We start from the raw sequence: 22,381 nt of genomic DNA, 5'->3' as shown, positions 1-22,381 counted from the left end.
GCCGCAGATTCGGCATTCAGGACTGGGTCCTGGTGACCACGGATGCAAGCCTCCGAGGGTGGGGAGCAGTCATACAGGGAAGAAATTTCCAAAGTCTGTGGTCAAGTCAGGAGATTTGCCTTTACATCAACATCCTGGAACTAAGGGCCGTATACAACGCCCTACATCAAGCGGAGACCCTGCTTCACGACCAACCGGTTCTGATTCAGTCAGACACCATCACCGCAGTGGCTCATGTAAACTGACAAGGCGGCACAAGGAGCAGGGTAGCGATGGTGGAAGCCACCAGAATTCTTCGCTGGGCGGAAAATCACGTAAGGGCACTGTCAGCTGTGTTCATCCCGGGAGTGGACAACTGGGAAGCAGACTTCCTCAGCAGACACAACCTCCACCCGGGAGAGTGGGGACTTCATCAGGAAGTCTTCGCACAGACTGCAAGTCGGTGGGTACTGCCACAGGTGGACATGATGGCATCCCGCCTCAACAAAAGACTACAGAGGTATTGTGCCAGGTAAGAGACCCTCAGGCAATAGCTGTAGACGCCCTGGTGACACCGTGGGTGTTCCAGTCGGTCTATGTATTTCCTCCTCTTCCTCTCATACCCAAGGTGCTGAGAATAATAATAAGAAAAAGAGGAGTGAGAACGATACTCATTGTTCCAGATTGGCCACGAAGGACTTGGTTTCCAGATCTGCAAGAAATGCTCACAGAGGACCCGTGGCCTCTTCCTCTAAGACAGGACTTGTTGCAACAGGGGCCCTGTCTGTTCCAAGACTTACCGCGGCTGCGTTTGACGGCATGGCGGTTGAACGCCGGATCCTAGTAGAGAAAGGCATTCCGGAGGAGGTCTTTCCTACGCTGATAAAGGCTAGGAAGGACGTGACAGCTCAACATTATCACCGTATATGGCAAAAATATGTTGCTTGGTGTGAGGCCAGGAATGCCCCTACGGAGGAATTCCAGCTGGGCCGTTTCCTTCACTTCCTACAGTCAGGAGTTAATTTGGGCCTAAAATTGGGGTCCATTAAGGTCCAGATTTCGGCCCTATCCATTTTCTTTCAAAAGGAGTTGACTTCTCTACCTGAAGTTCAGACGTTTGTAAAGGGAGTGCTGCATATTCAGCCCCCTTTTGTGCCTCCAGTGGCACCTTGGGATCTTAACGTGGTGTTGAGTTTACTGAAAACCCACTGGTTTGAACCACTCAAAACGGTGGAGTTGAAATATCTCAGGTGGAAGGTGGTCATGCTATTAGCCTTGGCTTCGGCTAGGTGTGTGTCAGAGTTGGCGGCTTTGTCACATAAAAGCCCCTATCTGGTTTTCCATGCGGATAGAGCAGAATTGCGGACCCGTCCACAATTTCTGCCGAAAGTGGTTTCATCCTTTCATATAAACCAACCTATTGTGGTGCCTGTGGCTACTACGGACTTGGAGGATTCCGAGTTGCTTGATGTAGTCAGGGCTTTGAAGGTTTATGTAGCCAGAACGGCTAGGGTCAGGAAAACAGAGTCTTTGTTTATCCTGTATGCTTCCAACAAGCTTGGTGCTCCTGCTTCAAAGCAGACTATTGCTCGCTGGATCTGTAACACGATTCAGCAGGCTCATTCGGCGGCTGGATTGCCGCTGCCAAAATCAGTTAAGGCCCATTACACTAGGAAGGTGGGCTCCTCTTGGGCGGCTGCCCGAGGGGTCTCGGCATTACAACTTTGCCGAGCGGCTACTTGGTCAGGTTCAAACACTTTTGCAAAGTTCTACAAGTTTGATACCCTGGCCGAGGAGGACCTTGTGTTTGCTCAATCGGTGCTGCAGAGTCATCCGCACTCTCCCGCCCGTTTGGGAGCTTTGGTATAATCCCCATGGTCCTTACGGAGTCCCCAGCATCCACTAGGACGTTAGAGAAAATAAGATTTTACTTACCGGTAAATCTATTTCTCGTAGTCCGTAGTGGATGCTGGGCGCCCGTCCCAAGTGCGGACTTCTTCTGCAATGCTTGTATATAGTTATTGCTTAAATAAGGGTTATGTTATGGTTGCATCAGGGTTGACCTGTTGCTCTGTTGTTGTTCATACTGTTGACTGGGTATGTTTATCTCAAGTTATACGGTGTGATTGGTGTGGCTGGTATGAATCTTGCCCTGGATTACCAAAATCCTTTCCTTGTACTGTCAGCTCTTCCGGGCACAGTTTCTCTAACTGAGGTCTGGAGGAGGGACATAGAGGGAGGAGCCAGAGCACACCAGAATCTAAATTCTTTCTTAAAGTGCCCATGTCTCCTGCGGAGCCCGTCTATTCCCCATGGTCCTTACGGAGTCCCCAGCATCCACTACGGACTACGAGAAATAGATTTACCGGTAAGTAAAATCTTATTTTATATATATATATATATATATATATATATATATATATATATACAGGCAGAGGTACAAAGATGAGACAAGCTACAACCACGTCTTGCAAAATATATATATATATATATATATATACACTGCTCAAAAAAATAAAGGGAACACTAAAATAACACATCCTAGATCTGAATGAATGAAATATTCTTATTAAATACTTTGTTCTTTACATAGTTGAATGTGCTGACAACAAAATCACACAAAAATGATCAATGGAAATCAAATTTATTAACCCATGGAGGTCTGGATTTGGAGTCACCCTCAAAATTAAAGTGGAAAAACACACTACAGGCTGATCCAACTTTGATGTAATGTCCTTAAAACAAGTCAAAAGGAGGCTCAGTAATGTGTGTGGCCTCCACGTGCCTGTATGACCTCCCTACAACCCACACAAGTGGCTCAGGTAGTGCAGCTCATCCAGGATGGCACATCAATGCGAGCTGTGGCAAGGTGGTTTGCTGTGTCTGTCAGCGTAGTGTCCAGAGCATGGAGGCGCTACCAGGAGACAGGCCAGTACATCAGGAGACGTGGAAGAGGCCGTAGGAGGGCAACAACCCAGCAGCAGGACCACTACCTCCGCCTTTGTGCAAGGAGGAACAGGAGGAGCACTGCCAGAGCCCTGCAAAATGACCTCCAGCAAGCCACAAATGTGCATGTGTCTGCTAAAACGATCAGAAACAGACTCCATGAGGGTGGTATGAGGGCCCAACGTCCATAGGTGGGGGTTGTGCTTACAGCCCAACACAGTGCAGGACGTTTGGCATTTGACAGAGAACACCAAGATTGGCAATTCGCCACTGGTGCCCTGTGCTCTTCACAGATGAAAGCAGGTTCTCACTGAGCACATGTGACAGAGTCTGGAGACACCAAGGAGAACATTCTGCTGCCTGCAACATCCTCCAGCATGACCGGTTTGGCAGTGGGTCAGTAATGGTGTGGGGTGGCATTTCTTTGGGGGGCCGCAAAGCCCTCCATGTGCTCGCCAGAGGTAGCCTGACTGCCATTAGGTACCGAGATGAGATCCTCAGACCCCTTGTGAGACCATATGCTGGTGCGGTTGGCCCTGGGTTCCTCCTAATGCAAGACAATGCTAGACCTCATGTGGCTGGAGTGTGTCAGCAGTTCCTGCAAGACGAAGGCATTGATGCTATGGACTGGCCCGCCCGTTCCCCAGACCTGAATCCAATTGAGCACATCTGGGACATCATGTCTCGCTCCATCAACCAACGCCACGTTGCATCACAGACTGTCCAGGAGTTGGTAAATGCTTTAGTCCAGGTCTGGGAGGAGATCCCTCAGGAGACCATCCGCCACCTCATCAAGAGCATGCCCAGGCATTGTAGGGAGGTCATACAGGCACGTGGAGGCCACACTCACTACTGAGTCTCATTTTGACTTGTTTTAAGGACATTACATCAAAGTTGGATCACCCTGTAGTGTGTTTTTCCACTTTAAATTTGAGTGTGACTCCAAATCCAGACCTCCATGGGTTAATAAATTTGATTTCCATTGATAATTTTTGTGTGATTTTGTTGCCAGCACATTCAACTATGTAAAGAACAAAGTATTTAATAAGAATATTTCATTCATTCAGATCTAGGATGTGTTATTTTAGTGTTCCCTTTATTTTTTTGAGCAGTATATATATATATATATATATATATATATATATACACAGAGCCAGCCTTAGCTATAGGCAGGCTAGGCATTTGCCTAGGGCATTCAAGCATGTCTAGGGGCATCCAAGCATGTCCCTGCAGTATCTCATGCTGAGAGGGACAGTCCGCAAACTAACTGTTACTTTCCAAATGTATTCAATCAGTACTTGTATACACTGCTGTTTACATTTGTCAAAAAAATGCACACTGTGCCTTAAACTTCCTCCGACATGCTTGAATGCCCCTGACTTGTGAGACCTCAGACAGACAGCAGAAGCCCAGTAAATGCAATTCCTGGACCTGTGACATTTTTACTGACTATATAAGGTTGTTACTGGATGGCTTCTTATGATAACACATGTGTATTTTGGAAGACTGCTTCACAGAAACCTGACATCACCTATACTGCTTGTGCACATGGGGGAGGGGGACCCTGCCATCCTGTGTGTGTCCCTTATCCCTGTGCAAACCCCAGGTATCTGCAGGGACATAACATGGGCAGTGTTCTCCCCACACTTTATTTCCTAGTCAGTCCATACCGTAAAATTCCCCTGCCACCCAGCACTGTAACGTGGTCAGTAAGTTGCGTTGTGCTATTTCTATATGAAACATCAGTGCAGCGTGACTTTCGGACACATCAGACTGGAGGGCAGAGCATTTAGCTCCCACAGTATAAAGTAAAGTGCATGCAGTTAACAGGAGTAACAGACACCAGCAAACACACTGAATAGTGAAGAGAATGGACAGTTACTACATGTTTGATACTGATCTTTTTGTATAACCAGCAAGTGTGGCAGTATCTGTAGCAGTATATGTGTATTATGGGCATTACTAATGTGGGGCATATGTGTAAGGTGCATTACTGTGTGGCATTATGTGTATTATGGGCATTACTAATGTGGGGCATATGTGTAAGGTGCATTACTGTGTGGCATTATGTGTATTATGGGCATTACTAATGTGGGGCATATGTGTAAGGTTCCTTTACTGTGTGGAATTATATGTATTATGGTCATTACTGTGTGGCATTGTGCAGAGTTGAACTGGCCCACAGGGTAACCCCCCGGTGGGCCCCACTACCTGAGTGTTGCAGGTACAGATGCAGAACTAGCGGCGGAGCTAGGGGGCACCAGACAAAATTTTGCCTAGGGCATCAAATTGGCTAGGGCCGGCTCTGTATATATATGTATATATATATATATATATATATATATATATATATATTCAGGTTCCTAAATGACAATAGCAAGATTGTAAGTGGCCTATTCCACAATTATTATACCAATGTAAGTTATCTCAGATACAATATTATGTGTACCAGACTCACCTGTGTATTTTTGTAATTCTGCAGTTCTAACATATAAACATTATATACTACATTTATTGGCGGGCCATTGGATATTCTTTTTATGCTGGATACAAATGCAGTAAGATAATTGTACTTTTATTGCTGTATAGGAGCCTGCAATTGATTATGTAGGCACACATTTTCATGTTTATATACTGTAGCAAATATATTTTTGTATTTTCCTTTTTAGTTCCCAGTGTTCCATGTCATGTTACTTTTTTAAATGTTGCCTCGATGAGTGTCACATTGCAGTGGAATAGACCAGACCATACAAATGGCTATCTAAAGAACTACAAAATCACTGTTCAGCTTCTTTCTGATGAGTGTAATGACCGCAACCATGGTGAATGTGCTGAGACCAGCCAGGATTTCTACTCTTATGGCGAGAACACTATTGAGAAGACAATATATGGCTTGAAAAAATTCAGATGGTATAGATTTAAAGTTAGTGCAAGTACAAGCGCTGGATATGGTGCTCCTTCACCATGGATTACTGTGCAGACGTTATCTGGTCGTAAGTCAGACATTCTTTATAAACACATCTGCAACTTAACTTTTTGCTAAGTTTCCAAACTGATAACTAACTAACTAACAAAAATACTTGATCCATGAAGACACAATATAGTGTCAATTTCCTTACCAGGCTGATATAAGCCTACATTAGTAAATGATACTAAAGTTTATACAGTACTATGGGCCCTATTTAACAATGGTACTTAGTACGGGATGCATTTAAGATGTCGGCTCTCGAGATCCTGGCACCCGGAATCCCAACAAGCAGGATCCCGACACCCATCAAAATGTTGACGCCGGAATCCCGACAGCAGGCATCCCAGATGTAAGTATAGCGGGCGGGTTAGGGCTGGGGGGAAATTAGGTTTAGGCTGCAGGGGTGGGGAGGTTGCAGTTAGGCTGCGGGGAAGGGGGGTTAGGCACCACAGGGTGAAGGTTAGGTTTAGGCACAAATGGGTCTGTTTGCTAAGTCTTGGATGGAGATAAAGTGGACAGAGATAAAGGACCAGCCAATCGTCTGCTAACTGTCATTTTTCAAACACAGCCTGTGACATGGCAGTTAGAAGCCGATTGGCTGGTCCTTTATCTCTGTCCACTTTATCTCCATCCAAGGCTTAGTAAATAGATTCCTAAGTGGCATAGGTGTTTCTATAATGGGTGCAGTGTGTGCGGTGCACACGGGCCCCTAGGTCGCACGCACTGCACCCATATAGTATACTTACCCCTCCAGAGTCCCACAGCAGCGGCACTGCAGCACGGGCACAAATCACTTGGAAAATGGCCACCGCAGCCATTTTCGATTGATTTGCACATGTGCACTGGAGATGTCTCCGGGAACAAGGCATGGGCGCTATGTTCCCGGAGACCTGTGCATGCGCAGAAGACTCTGGCTTTATGCCAGAGTCTACTAGTTGGCAGAGAGGAGAGTGTCCACAATGGAGGCTGCACGCAGGTCCCCTGCTCTCTTGAAATGCCCTTGCTAAGGGGGGAGGGTTAGGGTTAGGCTGCAGGGTAGGGGGGTTAGGTTTAGGCACCACCAGGGGGAGGTTAGGGTTAGGCAATAAAGGGAGAGGGGGGAACATACTTACCTCACTCCAGTCGGGATTTCACACATTGAGATTCCGGCTTTAGTATTGTGACACCAGCATCTCGTCCGCCGGCCAATCATACTGATCCTCTTAGTACTATCAGTATATTTTGTTTAGTACCACATATGACACTAACAAATATGATGTTGGTATTTAACAGTCCCCAACTTTCCAGTGAGGTCCAGCGATGTCCCCTTCCTCAGCTGAGTCCTCCTCTCTGTTCCAGAAAGGCTACCGCTGCCAGCAACGGACAGCCTTCACATGCGCAAGACACTTTCACCCTGAAGGCTTTGCTGAAGCCAGAAAGGTTGCTGCTGGGTCCCCATGGCCAGCAATAGGGAGCGTAACACTATTGCCATCTATAAATGGGGTAAGCGATACAGGGGCAAACAGCGGTATACTAAGCTTACAGCTGTTTGTTAAATACTGAAAGGAGGACATAACCCCTTAAGTGCTCACTAAAGGGGTTATGTCTCATTGTTAAATAGGGCCCTATATGAAAAAATTAGAGTCTCTCCTCAATATCCTTGTTCAGGTCAACTCAATCATACCTGCCTGTGCTGAGAAGGGATGGCATTTAATTTCATAATCCCACAAGGTTCTGTTTTAGTGCACATTTACCTGACAATCTGAAATATATGTCTTTTTGGATTTAAGTAGAAATAATTTTACTTTACATTATCTTTTATTCACACTCACATTTTGCTTATATTGATTCACCTACCTGTATCTGCATACTAACAAGCTATATTTTTGAATGTGAGATACTGTACTAAGACATTCCTATACAGTGGAAATAAATAGATCATTCACTGCATTATGTAATTATACTGTGAGTTGTATTCCGCTTGACTTCCTGTGTCCCATGTCAAGCTTTAAGCCGAAATGATTGGTTCCCCAGATTCCCTACACAGTGAGTACACTTTACAGCTACGGTAGTATCAGGACACAGATAAATTACAGAGATGACCCTGACCTCTATAAGATCCACATTCCTGTGCAAGGATAGAAGCATGTTAATCAGGAAATGATGCTTGTTAGTTACAGTAAATGCGTTATTGTGGAAACCAGGACAAAAGTACGTCTGATCGGAAGTGATTGGATTATAATAGGACCGATGTTTCATCTATACTCAGTAAATTGCTATGATTTATAATAGTTATGCCAATGTTTGTTTAACCATTTTAACACAAAAGAAAATATAAGTAATAAATGGGATTTCCATCAGGTTTAATAAAATAGAATCTCTAGTCCAGAAGTTTGAGAACTTGTATAATCAAAATCATTAATTTGCAGCATTAAAAATGATTACAGTTGTAAATATACAAAAATTAAGTGAAGCACTAAGCTTGTTTTACCACAAATGTGCACAGCTATTGCAATACAAGCTTCCTGGAAAACATAGGGGCAGATGTATTAACCTGGAGAAGGGATAAAGAAGTGATAAAGCAGTGATAAGTGCAAGGTGATAACGCACCAGCCAATCATTATGGATTTGAAAAATGACAGTTAGGTGCTGGCTGGCTGGTGCGTTATCACCTTGCACTTATCACTGCTTTATCACTTCTCTATCCCTTCTACAGGATTAATACATCTGCTGGAGAGAAAGTGATCAATATATGTACAAACCTCTATAACAATGGGTTGGGGCTGGGAGACCAGTGATCAGGATCCCGGAGGTCAGCATGCCAGCAGGGGGGGAGGGGGGGGGGCAAGCGCTTGCCACTCTGTGGGCTTGGTGGCTTGCTGTGCTTGCCACAGATTCTATTCCCACTCTATGGGAGTCGTGTGAATAGTCCCTGTGGGTAAGATTTCTGTCTGGTGGCATCTAGATTGCTTGAGATCCCGGCGTCGGCATGGTGACTGCCGGGATCCTGAGCTGCGGTCACATGACTGCATCCTGTAACAACATCATCTTTTGTTTTGTCATTCTGAGAAGTGGGGTAATTATTAATAACAGATGCACAAAAACCTATACTGCTAGCATATGCTCCTTTGTGAACAATTTTGTGCTTCAAAATGGCATCTCTACGGGTAGTGATGGCATCTTTGCAAATTTGGCCATAACTTGGCTGTAGAATGTATTGACAGAAATAAATGCACAAATAGATACTGTCAGTTGTTGGAACCTGCTATGTAATTTAATTTTCAACGTGATAGAAGCACAAACTTTTCCTGGAAAGCAGTACAACTTTGCTGTAAGAATCAAATATGCATTCAACTCCAGAACAATTAGAACTGCAGAGGGAGCCAGGCCGAAAAATGTTCAATAAATTGTTTGTGTGGCCCTTGTGGGCAATAGATAGCAGCAACCCGCAGAGAGAAAGGGGTAAAAACCTGATAGAATGTAATGAAGTATCTGTGAGGGATGGATCCTGTGGTAGAACTGTGTATGTGGAAAAAGTGGGACAGCAATATTCCAACCCACCTCCTTTACTGTTACGAGGCCTGGAAGTGTGTGTAAAGTGGAGACCACCAAGAAAGATGTTTCACTTTTTGTAGTTTATACCTTTTGTAAAACTTTGACAACTTTGCCTTCATGAAATACAACCGAGATCCTTGGACTGCATCATCATTGTAGAATTTGTAAAATTTAGCAATAATGAAACTATTTTGCAGGATTATACAGTAAGTTAATGTTATTCTAAAGGCTGTTGCAATGTGCACAAAACAATATATTATATAGGCTAAGATGACTGAATTAATTCCAACAATATATATATGACTAACACATTAACGCTATTTCAGTTAAAATCTAAACAATATTTGAATTGTTCTTGATTGTGTGCTGTGTGTAAATACATGCACTGACTGTCATGTGAGCAATCATGATTGCTTTTCAGGTTCTAGTATTGGTCAAACTTCTAAGGCCTTATATATACAGGCATTAAAGTGTACTAAACATACTATCAAGCCGAAATTCTAAAAAAAAAAAGAATGTAATTCAAAAGGACCTGAACACGAACTATGTCAATGACATCACTGCAAAACAGTTATTATGTTTAAAACCCCATTTTTTTAAAGAACATTTTGAATACATTTAAAACACATACAGTAACCAGAGCTTTTCAGGACTGATTTGACCTATGGCCAGCTAAACAAAGTGGGTTTATACCCATTCTTCAGTACATTGTTCAACCACTTTGAAGTTTCTGATAAATATGTCTTATTGAGTTTGACTTGCATTGTTTTAAAACTTCCATGTGTCCGAACCCAAACAAACAGGCATGTTCAAGTAACACAATAAGGTACTGTGGTGTCCTTTGTCTTACCATCAATCTTCCATCAGGGCAAGATAGCCTGAGAAATACACTACCACATGTGAATCCTGTTCACATGCCAGATCACCTTACTCAATGTGGTTTTTATTTCTCAGTCCCCATTCCAGTACATTTCAGCTTCTTGCAAAAACTGATGGCTGCTCCGTCCTGCAGAGGAGTAAAAAACGGAATTTGCCCAGATTGTCTGAAATAATGGCAAAGTATGCAGGCATCAGTAAAGAAATGGCAGATATGATACAGGTCTCCAGATTAGCAATAGCTAGAAATTTACAAGAACAGACACCCAACGTGACTCAAGTTTCCTAATTCTAGACAATGATGCACAGTACACTGGCAATAAGACATGCAATTCCAATTTGTTTGCAGTCTGCATGGAGCAGGACAGATTCAAGGGGACCTAGGTCAGAAATAACGCAGGAAGTAGTCCATACCAACCTACCTGGTCCACCTGTATCTATCTTTCACTGGGTTTAACTGTGGTTTTGGGGACTCTCCTAGTCCCTATCCCAAAGGCCCTTCCTTACTATATCCTGCTCGTTGAGTGAATGCACTACACTGTGACTCACTGGCAGACTGTCATTGTACTACCTGGTAACTTAGCTTTGCAAGTGAGGCATGATTAAAGTCTCCACTTATGAAACTAACTATCAAACTGTGTTACTACAGAAGGGTGTGGGGAATTACCACCCCCATTACCACAGAGGGGAGTGGGCCATGTGTTTTACAGGAGTGTGGAAAATATAGGCGTCAAAAGAGGGAAGATATGTTACATAGGATGGAAAGGTGAAGAATATTATACTGTAGGAGAGGGTTTTGCTACCTTAAGCACTGCAGCTTAGCATCCTAGTGCACCTATGGTCTATCTCTAGACTGCCATTGCTGCAGGGATCCTTCAAACTGAATACTAATTATCCTGTGATCCAGAACTTAGTACATAGGTGGTCATTCCGAGTTGTTCGCTCACTGCTATTTTTAGCAGAATTGCTAATAGGCTAAAATCCGGTAGTTCTGCTAATAGGCTAAAATCCGGTAGCACGCGCTAAGCAATTTTACACAAAACTATGCTATTTTACTCACGGCCGAACAAAGCTTTTCAGTCGCTCTGTTGATCGGAGAATGACTGACAGGAAGTGGTTGTTTCTGGGTGGTTACTTAGCGTTTTCCGGGAGTGTGCTTAAAAACGCAGGCGTGCCAGCAGAAAAGGCAGGAGTGGCTGGAAAACGGGGGAGTGGCTGGCCGGACGCTGGGCGTGTTTGTGACGTCAAATCAGGAACTAAACGGACTGAGATGATCGCAATCTAGGAGTAGGTCTTGAGCTACTCAGAAACTGCAAGGAAATACTTAATAGCAGAATTGCTAATCTTTCGTTAGCAATTCTGCTATGCTAAGATATACTCCTAGAGGGCGGCGGCTTTGTGTTTGCATTTCTGCTAAAAGTAGCTAGCGAGCGAACAACTCGGAATTACCACCATATACTATAGACTAACATAGTGAGCAACTGAAAAACATCCCTAGATATTGTAATGCATGGTTTTTACCCCAAATTAAATACAGATAATGAGTGTTTTATGTGTGTTAACGTCATGTCACTATATGTCCTATCTTAAAGGAAAAATCCAAAAAAGTTGAATACAAAACAAGCTAATTTTTTTTCTTAATCCTCTGTAGCTGCTGATGGACCTCCTCAAAATGTGACTGTTATTGCCACATCCCCTCACAGTATTAATATCAGCTGGAATCCACCTTTTACCATAACTGGACCAACTTCATATCTAATAAACATCTCCTCGGTAAGGAAGTGTTTCTGTTTTTATGTTATTTTTTCTTGTACTACTGCACAGCTAGATTCATTTCTTATGCTGGGCATACACGGTTAAATAAAATGCCTGTCAGACCGATAGGCATTTTATTTGACCCTGCCAAAATCTGGGACATACACTGTGAGATCTCTCACAGTGTATGTCATGTGATATCATGCTCCTCCCCCTGGGAAGAGACATTTCCCTGTTCCTTACCAAGTGAAGAAACAGGGGAAATGTCCATCAGTTGGCCGTGATAGGGAATACACTGTCCGATGTGGCCGACTTGACACTAGAAAATGTTGCATCAGGGGGATATGCTGGAAAATTCGGCATGCCAAGCATATCAATATTTCTCTATCGTCCTAGTGGATGCTGGGGTTCCTGAAAGGACCATGGGGAATAGCGGCTCCGCAGGAGACAGGGCACAAAAAGTAAAGCTTTTCCAGATCAGGTGGTGTGCACTGGCTCCTCCCCCCATGACCCTCCTCCAGACTCCAGTTAGATTTTTGTGCCCGGCCGAGAAGGGTGCAATCTAGGTGGCTCTCCTAAAGAGCTGCTTAGAAAAAGTTTAGCTTAGGTTTTTTATTTTACAGTGAGTCCTGCTGGCAACAGGATCACTGCAACGAGGGACTGAGGGGAGAAGAAGTGAACTCACCTGCGTGCAGGATGGATTGGCTTCTTGGCTACTGGACATCAGCTCCAGAGGGACGATCACAGGTACAGCCTGGATGGTCACCGGAGCCGCGCCGCCGGCCCCCTTGCAGATGCTGAAGTCAGAAGAGGTCCAAAATCGGCGGCTGAAGACTCCTGCAGTCTTCTAAAGGTAGCGCACAGCACTGCAGCTGTGCGCCATTTTCCTCTCAGCACACTTCACACGCAGTCACTGAGGGTGCAGGGCGCTGGGGGGGGGCGCCCTGGGAGGCAAATGTAACCTATATAAAGGCTAAAAATACCTCACATATAGCCCCCAGAGGCTATATGGAGATATTTAACCCCTGCCTGGATTCACTAAATAGCGGGAGACGAGCCCGCCAAAAAAGGGGCGGGGCCTATCTCCTCAGCACACGGCGCCATTTCCTCTCACAGCTCCGCTGGTCAGGACGGCTCCCAGGTCTCTCCCCTGCACTGCACTACAGAAACAGGGTAAAACAGAGAGGGGGGGCAAATTTATGGCGATATTTTTATATATATAAAGCAGCTATAAGGGAGCACTTATTATAAGGCTATCCCTGTTATATATAGCGCTTTTGGTGTGTGCTGGCAAACTCTCCCTCTGTCTCCCCAAAGGGCTAGTGGGTCCTGTCTTCGTTAGGAGCATTCCCTGTGTGTCTGCTGTGTGTCGGTACGTGTGTGTCGACATGTATGAGGACGATATTGGTGTGGAGGCGGAGCAATTGCCAAATATGAGGATGTCACCCCCTAGGGAGTCGACACCAGAATGGATGCCTTTATTTATGGAACTACGGGATAGTGTCAACACGCTAAAGCAGTCGTTTGACGACATGAGACGGCCGGACAATCAATTAGTGCCTGTCCAGGCGACTCAAACACCGTCAGGGGCTGTAAAACGCCCTTTGCCTCAGTCGGTCGACACAGACCCAGACACAGGCACTGACTCCAGTGGTGACGGTGACGAATCAACCGTATTTTCCAGTAGGGCCACACGTTATATGATTTTGGCAATGAAGGAGGCGTTACATTTAGCTGATACTACAGGTACCACTAAACAGGGTATTATGTGGGGTGTGAAAAAACTACCTATAGTTTTTCCTGAATCAGAAGAATTAAATGACGTGTGTAATGAAGCGTGGGTTGCTCCTGATAAAAAGCTGATAATTTCAAAGAAATTATTGGCATTATACCCTTTCCCGCCAGAGGTTAGGGAGCGCTGGGAAACATCTCCTAGGGTGGACAAGGCGCTAACACGCTTATCTAAACAAGTGGCGTTACCCTCTCCTGAGACGGCCGCACTTAAAGATCCATCAGATAGGAGGATGGAAAATATCCAAAAAAGTATATACACACATGCAGGTGTTATACTACGACCAGCTATAGCGACTGCCTGGATGTGCAGTGCTGGGGTAGTTTGGTCAGAGTCCCTGATTGAAAATATTGATACCCTGGACAGGGACAATATTTTACTGTCGTTAGAACAAATAAAGGATGCATTTCTTTATATGCGTGATGCACAGAGGGATATCTGCACACTGGCATCACGGGTAAGTGCTATGTCCATTTCGGCCAGAAGAGCTTTATGGACGCGACAGTGGACAGGCGATGCGGATTCAAAACGGCATATGGAAGTTTTGCCGTATAAAGGGGAGGAGTTATTTGGAGTCGGTCTATCAGATTTGGTGGCCACGGCTACAGCCGGGAAATCCACCTTTCTACCTCAAGTCACTCCCCAACAGAAAAAGGCACCGACTTTTCAACCGCAGCCCTTTCGTTCCTTTAAAAATAAGAGAGCAAAGGGCTATTCATATCTGCCACGAGGCAGAGGTCGAGGGAAGAGACAGCAACAGGCAGCTCCTTCCCAGGAACAGAAGCCCTCCCCGGCTTCTACAAAAGCCTCAGCATGACGCTGGGGCTTCTCAAGCGGACTCGGGGACGGTGGGCGGTCGTCTCAAAAATTACAGCGCGCAGTGGGCTCACTCGCAAGTAGATCCCTGGATCCTGCAGATAATATCTCAAGGGTACAGGTTGGAATTAGAGACAGATCCACCTCGCCGTTTCCTGAAGTCTGCTTTACCAACGTCCCCCTCCGAAAGGGAGACGGTTTTGGAAGCCATTCACAAGCTGTACTCTCAGCAGGTGATAGTCAAGGTACCTCCTCTACAACAAGGGAAGGGGTATTATTCCACTCTTTTTGTGGTACCGAAGCCGGATGGCTCGGTAAGGCCTATTCTAAATCTGAAGTCCTTGAACCTGTACATAAAGAAGTTCAAGTTCAAAATGGAGTCACTCAGAGCAGTGATAGCGAACCTGGAAGAGGGGGATTTTATGGTATCCTTGGACATCAAGGATGCGTATCTCCACGTTCCAATTTACCCCTCACACCAGGGGTACCTCAGGTTCGTTGTACAAAACTGTCACTATCAGTTTCAGACGCTGCCGTTCGGATTGTCCACGGCACCTCGGGTCTTTACAAAGGTAATGGCCGAGATGATGATTCTTCTTCGAAGAAAAGGCATATTAATTATCCCATACTTGGACGATCTCCTAATAAGAGCAAGGTCCAGAGAACAGCTAGAGATGGGATTAGCACTGTCTCAAGAAGTGCTAAAACAGCACGGGTGGATTCTGAATATTCCAAAATCCCAGTTAATGCCGACAACTCGTCTGCTGTTCCTAGGGATGATTCTGGACACGGTTCAGAAAAAGGTTTTTCTCCCGGAGGAAAAAGCCAAGGAGTTATCCGAGCTTGTCAGGAACCTCCTAAAACCAGGAAAGGTGTCTGTACATCAATGCACAAGAGTCCTGGGAAAAATGGTGGCTTCTTACGAAGCAATTCCATTCGGCAGATTCCACGCAAGAATTTTCCAAAGGGATCTGTTGGACAAATGGTCAGGGTCGCATCTTCAGATGCACCTGCGGATAACCCTGTCTCCAAGGACAAGGGTGTCTCTTCTGTGGTGGTTGCAGAGTGCTCATCTATTGGAGGGCCGCAGATTCGGCATACAGGATTGGATCCTGGTGACCACGGACGCCAGCCTGAGAGGCTGGGGAGCAGTCACACAAGGAAGAAACTTCCAGGGAGTATGGACGAGCCTGGAAACGTCTCTTCACATAAACATTCTGGAACTAAGAGCAATCTACAATGCTCTAAGCCAGGCAGAACCTCTGCTTCAGGGAAAACCGGTGTTGATCCAGTCGGACAACATCACGGCAGTCGCCCATGTGAACAGACAGGGCGGCACAAGAAGCAGGAGTGCAATGGCAGAAGCTGCAAGGATTCTTCGCTGGGCAGAGAATCATGTGATAGCACTGTCAGCAGTGTTCATCCCGGGAGTGGACAACTGGGAAGCAGACTTCCTCAGCAGACACGATCTTCACCCGGGAGAGTGGGGACTTCATCCAGAAGTCTTCCACATGCTGGTAACCCGTTGGGAAAGACCAATGGTGGACATGATGGCGTCTCGCCTCAACAAAAAACTGGACAGGTATTGCGCCAGGTCAAGAGATCCGCAGGCAATAGCTGTGGACGCGCTGGTAACGCCTTGGGTGTACCAGTCGGTGTATGTGTTTCCTCCTCTGCCTCTCATACCAAAAGTATTGAGAATTATACGGCAAAGAGGCGTAAGAACGATACTAGTGGTTCCGGATTGGCCAAGAAGGACTTGGTACCCGGAACTTCAAGAGATGATCACGGAAGATCCGTGGCCTCTACCTCTAAGGAGGGACTTGCTTCAGCAGGGTCCCTGTCTGTTTCAAGACTTACCGCGGCTGCGTTTGACGGCATGGCGGTTGAACGCCGGATCCTAAAGGAAAAAGGCATGCCGGAAGAAGTCATTCCTACTTTGATTAAAGCAAGGAAGGAAGTAACCGTGCAACATTATCACCGAATTTGGCGAAAATATGTTGCGTGGTGCGAAGATCGGAGTGCTCCGACGGAGGAATTTCAACTGGGTCGATTCCTACATTTCCTGCAATCAGGATTGTCTATGGGTCTCAAATTGGGATCTATTAAGGTTCAAATTTCGGCCCTGTCGATTTTCTTTCAAAAAGAATTGGCTTCAGTCCCTGAAGTCCAGACCTTTGTTAAGGGAGTGCTGCATATACAGCCTCCTGTGGTGCCTCCAGTGGCACCGTGGGATCTCAATGTGGTTTTGGACTTTCTAAAATCTCATTGGTTTGAACCACTAAAAAAGGTGGATTTGAAATATCTCACATGGAAAGTGACCATGCTTCTAGCCCTGGCTTCGGCCAGGAGAGTGTCAGAACTGGCAGCTTTATCTTACAAAAGCCCATATCTGATTTTCCATTCGGACAGGGCAGAACTGCGGACTCGTCCGCATTTTCTCCCTAAGGTGGTGTCAGCATTTCATCTGAACCAGCCTATTGTAGTGCCTGCGGCTACAAGTGACTTGGAGGACTCCAAGTTACTGGACGTTGTCAGAGCATTAAAAATATATATTGCAAGGACAGCTGGAGTCAGAAAATCTGACTCGTTGTTTATATTGTATGCACCCAACAAGATGGGTGCTCCTGCGTCTAAGCAGACGATTGCTCGTTGGATCTGTAGCACAATCCAACTTGCACATTCTGTGGCAGGCCTGCCACAGCCTAAATCTGTAAAGGCCCACTCCACAAGGAAGGTGGGCTCATCTTGGGCGGCTGCCCGAGGGGTCTCGGCATTACAACTTTGCCGAGCAGCTACGTGGTCAGGGGAGAACACGTTTGTAAAATTTTACAAATTTGATACTCTGGCTAAGGAGGACCTGGAGTTCTCTCATTCGGTGCTGCAGAGTCATCCGCACTCTCCCGCCCGTTTGGGAGCTTTGGTATAATCCCCATGGTCCTTTCAGGAACCCCAGCATCCACTAGGACGATAGAGAAAATAAGATTTTACTTACCGATAAATCTGTTTCTCGGAGTCCGTAGTGGATGCTGGGCGCCCATCCCAAGTGCGGATTATCTGCAATAATTGTACATAGTTATTGTTAACAAATTCGGGTTATTGTTGAAGGAAGCCATCTTTCAGAGGCTCCGCTGTTATCATACTGTTAACTGGGTTTAGATCACAAGTTGTACGGTGTGATTGGTGTGGCTGGTATGAGTCTTACCCGGGATTCAAAATCCTCCCTTATTGTGTACGCTCGTCCGGGCACAGTACCTAACTGGAGTCTGGAGGAGGGTCATGGGGGGAGGAGCCAGTGCACACCACCTGATCTGGAAAAGCTTTACTTTTTGTGCCCTGTCTCCTGCGGAGCCGCTATTCCCCATGGTCCTTTCAGGAACCCCAGCATCCACTACGGACTCCGAGAAATAGATTTATCGGTAAGTAAAATCTTATTTTTTGGGTCGGTTGGCCACATATGCTGCAATTATCTGGACAATCTGCTGATGTCGGGTGGATCAGCCAGATAATTGTAGCGTGCATGCCCAGCATTAGCTGGGATTTTACAGTAAATATTTACTTGTACATACTTTTCAACTGTTCCAAATCTGTCCGAAATACAAGAAATGTTGGGAGGTATGGATCTACTCACAAAAATGAGCACCTACGTTGGTGCATGAGGCAGTAGAAAGTTTTCATGTGAAAGGTGTTGGGGTAGTTTATCACTTTAGTTGTGATAGTCATGCATCTGGGTGGAATGGCCACAACCCAATTATATCATGGCTCAGGTCACTGCATCAAGCCGTTCTTTTGCCTTTTACACAGACTTTTTCCTCAGTTTCATGAGCTTACTTTGCTTACAGGGGGTCATTCAGACCTGATCGCTCGCTAGCTGTTTTTTGCAGTCCTGCGTCCGCATAGGCGCCACCCACCGGGGAGTGTATTTTAGCTGTGCAAGTGTGTGATTGCATCTGCAGCCGAGCGGTACTAAAAAACTTTGTGTAGTTTCTGAGTTGCCCAGGACTTACTCAGCCGCTGCGATCACTTCAGCCTGTCTGGGGCCGGAATTGACGTCAGAAATCCGCCCTGCAAATGCTTGAACAAGCCTGCGTTTTTCCAACCACTCTTAGAAAACAGTCAGTTGACATCCACAAACGGCTTCTTCCTGTCAATCTCCTTGTGATCGGCTGTGCGAATGGATTCTTCGTAAAACCCATCACACAGCAACGATCCGCTATGCACCCGTGCGACGCGCCTGCGCATTGTGGTGCATACGCATGCGCAGTTCTGACCTGATCGCAAAAACGCTAGCGAGCGATCAGGACTGAATTACCCCCATAGTGTACTAGATATTTAGGATTAGTATTCTTGTAGCAGATTAAGCATAGCAATATATGGTGCAGGCCACTCGTATAAGAACTGTCTTTTGCCTTTTTATCCTAGCATGTGTACTTTTTCCTCAGTTTTGCTACTTTTTTCCTCCATTGTGCATCTTAGTTTGCTTACAGTGGCCTAGGTATGTAGCATTAGTGTTTTGGCATGGTCTAGGCTAGGGTGTACTAAACGTGGCTATTTGGTGTGATTAGTAGATAGGTGCATGTGGACACATCGGTAAGTAGAAGTGATGATAACTAAAGTGCAAAGCTTGGTTTATATACAGTAAGTTTGCAAAAAGCGCTCAAGTAATAAAGTAAAACTTTTTTCTGTAAAGGTACTCTACCCTCAAGGAAATGCCCCTATAACGCAGAGTTTTGTAGGGGCATATTTATCACAATCTCACATGCGGATGGGTTGTGATAAATATGCCCAAAATTGCATTGCAATAATTGAATACATTACAAGGATGTATCAATTATCACATGCAGGGACAGAGCTTGCAAGAAAGCTCAGTCTCTGTGAACCAGCTTACCGCAATTCTCAGGGTATTTATCTACCCCTCCCCCCCATCCCCATCTGCTTATACTTGCCTGCTGTTGTCAAGACCAGTGAACGGTGATAAGGAAAAGCAGACAGTCATCTGGTCCTGTGTTTCTCTGTGACCCCCGGTGCTGTAAAGTGAGATGCCTTATTCACAGCATCACTTTACTGCAGCGGGAGTCGCAGCAAGAGCACAGCGATCAGATGACCAGCTGCCCTCATCGGATCACTGATCACTGGTTCCTGGGTGCAGGTATTACTTTTTTGTGTTTTTTTACAGAGTGAGCAGCCTGTGTAGCCATCAAACCCACATGGCTGATTACAAGAAGCATCTCTGAGCTCAGTCTTCACTGCCAGCAGGCAGAAAAGACTGTGCAGGAGCAGTGAAACTGGCGGGAAGCCTGGATAACGCTATCTCACAGGGCTCCCTCTGGTATTTTTTTTACAATTTTTTTTACAGTACATTCAGGCAGGTTTTGAGTATAGGAAATGTGATGAGGTTACTAAAAATATGTGAATTTAAGGGCTTTTAGAAGAATGTAGTAAATTCTTCTCCAATTGCCCTTTCAGATGAAACTAAAATAATGTGAAATGGGTGTGAAAACACTCTATTTTCACATTATTTTAGTAAAAAATAATTTGGATAAATATGCATGTAAGTTACTACTGACTAATTTATCAGATGTTGCTGTATAAAAATGTATTTATGTTAACTATATCCTTTATAAATATGGACTGAAAACAATATGCATACACACCAACCTAATGAGTTCAACATGCCCATCACTACTCTGTGGATTTACATAATCATACTATTGTTTCCCTGTTATCACCATTACCCTCTTCATATAATGACAAATAACTCAGTAATCAATTATGCTATTAAACAAGTGGGCCTCCCACAAGATCACCATGATCAACTCATGAAGTTCTCTAGGCTGCAGGAATCACATGGGGGGTCATTCCGACCCATTCGCACGCAGCGGTTCTTCGCTGCGGTGCGAACAGGTCAGAAATGCACATGCGTGGCGGACACATTGCGCACGCGCATTGTTACCTGGGGACGATTGTCGCCGGGCAACGACGCCGCCAACGAGAAATGTGATTGCAGCGGCGATCGCAAGAAGACGGACAGGCGTGGTGAGTCCAATGCAGGAGTTTCGAGGCATTTGGAGGGTGGATGTCTGACGTCAGGACCGGGACCTTCATCGCTGGATCCGTCGCACTGGGTGAGTAACTGCAGCCCTGGTCTTGTTTTGCTTGAAACTTTTTTAGCATAGCAGGGCTGCACAAGCGTTCGCAGCCCTGCTATGCTAAAATACACTCCCACATAGGCGGCGTCAGGTTGATCGCACGAGCAGCAAAAAGTTGCTATGTGCGATCAACTCGGAATGACCCCCATAGACCGGAGTAAAATCCAATATATGGATATTTTCCACCACAGGCAGTTACACAAGCAGATGCAGGATTCACAGGTCAGTTACAGCAAAGCAGAGTTCACAGAGTCTTCAAAATGCAGAAACACAAGTCTTTCAGTGGACCCTAAGGTCCAGGGCTCCTAACAGTAGCCACCCCCTGGCATATGACATGGGCAGCTTGTGCACCATCAGGAGCCATGGTTCTTATGTCTGAAACTCTTTTAGCACATACTGACAGGTGCCTGCAATTAGCTGCTTCTCACCCCTGGCTAACAGCAACACCTGGCCTGGATTCTCTCCAGCCACAGTCCTGCAGTTCCAAACCCATGTCAGATTTGTCCTGTCTTTGTCACACTGTCTATCTATCTATCTATCTATCCATACGAGGGGTGTGCAATACATTTACAGATGTGTAGTGCATAGGTAGACAAAATCTGACTGCCTGCTAATGAACTGTAATCTCTTACTAAAGTTCTTGTGAAATGTCAAGGCACAGAACCATATATAAGCAGTCACTGTACACCAAAGAAGTCAGTTCACTTCTTTTACAAACTCATTATGGAGCTCAACAGAGTGCACTGGAGAGCAATGACTTTCTATGACTACAAGAGTCAGTTTTGACCAACTGCAAGCTGCTTTTGAGGAGGAAGAACCATCCTGAACCACTGTGTTTGAGTGGTTTGCAGAATTTTGGCACGGGAGATGGTCCCTGGAAGACAAGGAGTGCTGTGGCTGACCTGTGTCTGACATCAGAGAGTATAACATTGCTGCCATGCGGGCTATAGTTGAGGTGGATACCAGGGTGACCATGACCCAGTTAGAGAAGCATCTCATTGGGATCCATCCGATTGATACTCCATAAAAAAGCATGGCCTGAGCAGAAGGAGGCTGAAGTGAGTGACTTGGTGCCGCAACATGCTAGCCAAGTTTGATGGTGGTCTCTCAAACTCTGGGAGATCATCAGTGGTGATGAATCCTGGATCTACAGTTTCGACATCGAGACCAAACAACAGTGGGCCTAGGGGGCCCCAGTTGGAGGTGCGTTGCACAGATGTCCTGACTTGAGTGCAGTGCAGCCAAGCAGATGGTGACTGTTTTTGTGCCCAAGACTTGTCATGTAGTTGCCGTACCATTCATGTAGCAGAGCACCATCAGTGGGGACTTGTATGCCAAGCAATGCCTGCCGTAAGTGCTGGAAGCCATTTTGAGGTGCCATCCAAGAACTCGCACTCATGGTGCCCTTATTCATCACGACAATGCATCTGCCCACAAGTCCAAGAAAGTGGTGGATTTTTTTATTGGCCCATGAACCCATCCAGGAGCTTAGTCATCTGCCATACAGTCCAATCCTGTCCCCTGCGACTTCTGCTTGTTCCCACAAATCAAGCGCAAAATATGTGG

General features: G+C 45.6%; 1 protein-coding gene across 1 annotated transcript in view; it reads left to right on the top strand.

The window, feature by feature from the left end:
- The window catches only part of PTPRQ (protein tyrosine phosphatase receptor type Q), a 517,581-nt gene that overhangs the window by 340,908 nt on the left and 154,292 nt on the right, over window positions 1-22,381 (top strand). Inside the window, exons 30-31 of the mRNA XM_063927718.1 lie at window positions 5,595-5,918; window positions 11,955-12,076. Of these exons, the coding sequence (XP_063783788.1) occupies window positions 5,595-5,918; window positions 11,955-12,076 (446 nt within the window). The remainder of the gene's footprint in view (window positions 1-5,594; window positions 5,919-11,954; window positions 12,077-22,381) is intronic.

This window comes from Pseudophryne corroboree, chromosome 6, assembly GCF_028390025.1.
Source record: "Pseudophryne corroboree isolate aPseCor3 chromosome 6, aPseCor3.hap2, whole genome shotgun sequence".
Taxonomy (NCBI): Eukaryota; Metazoa; Chordata; class Amphibia; order Anura; family Myobatrachidae; genus Pseudophryne; species Pseudophryne corroboree.
Note: the sequence above shows the minus strand (reverse complement) of the source record. Positions and strands in the feature narration are given on the sequence as shown.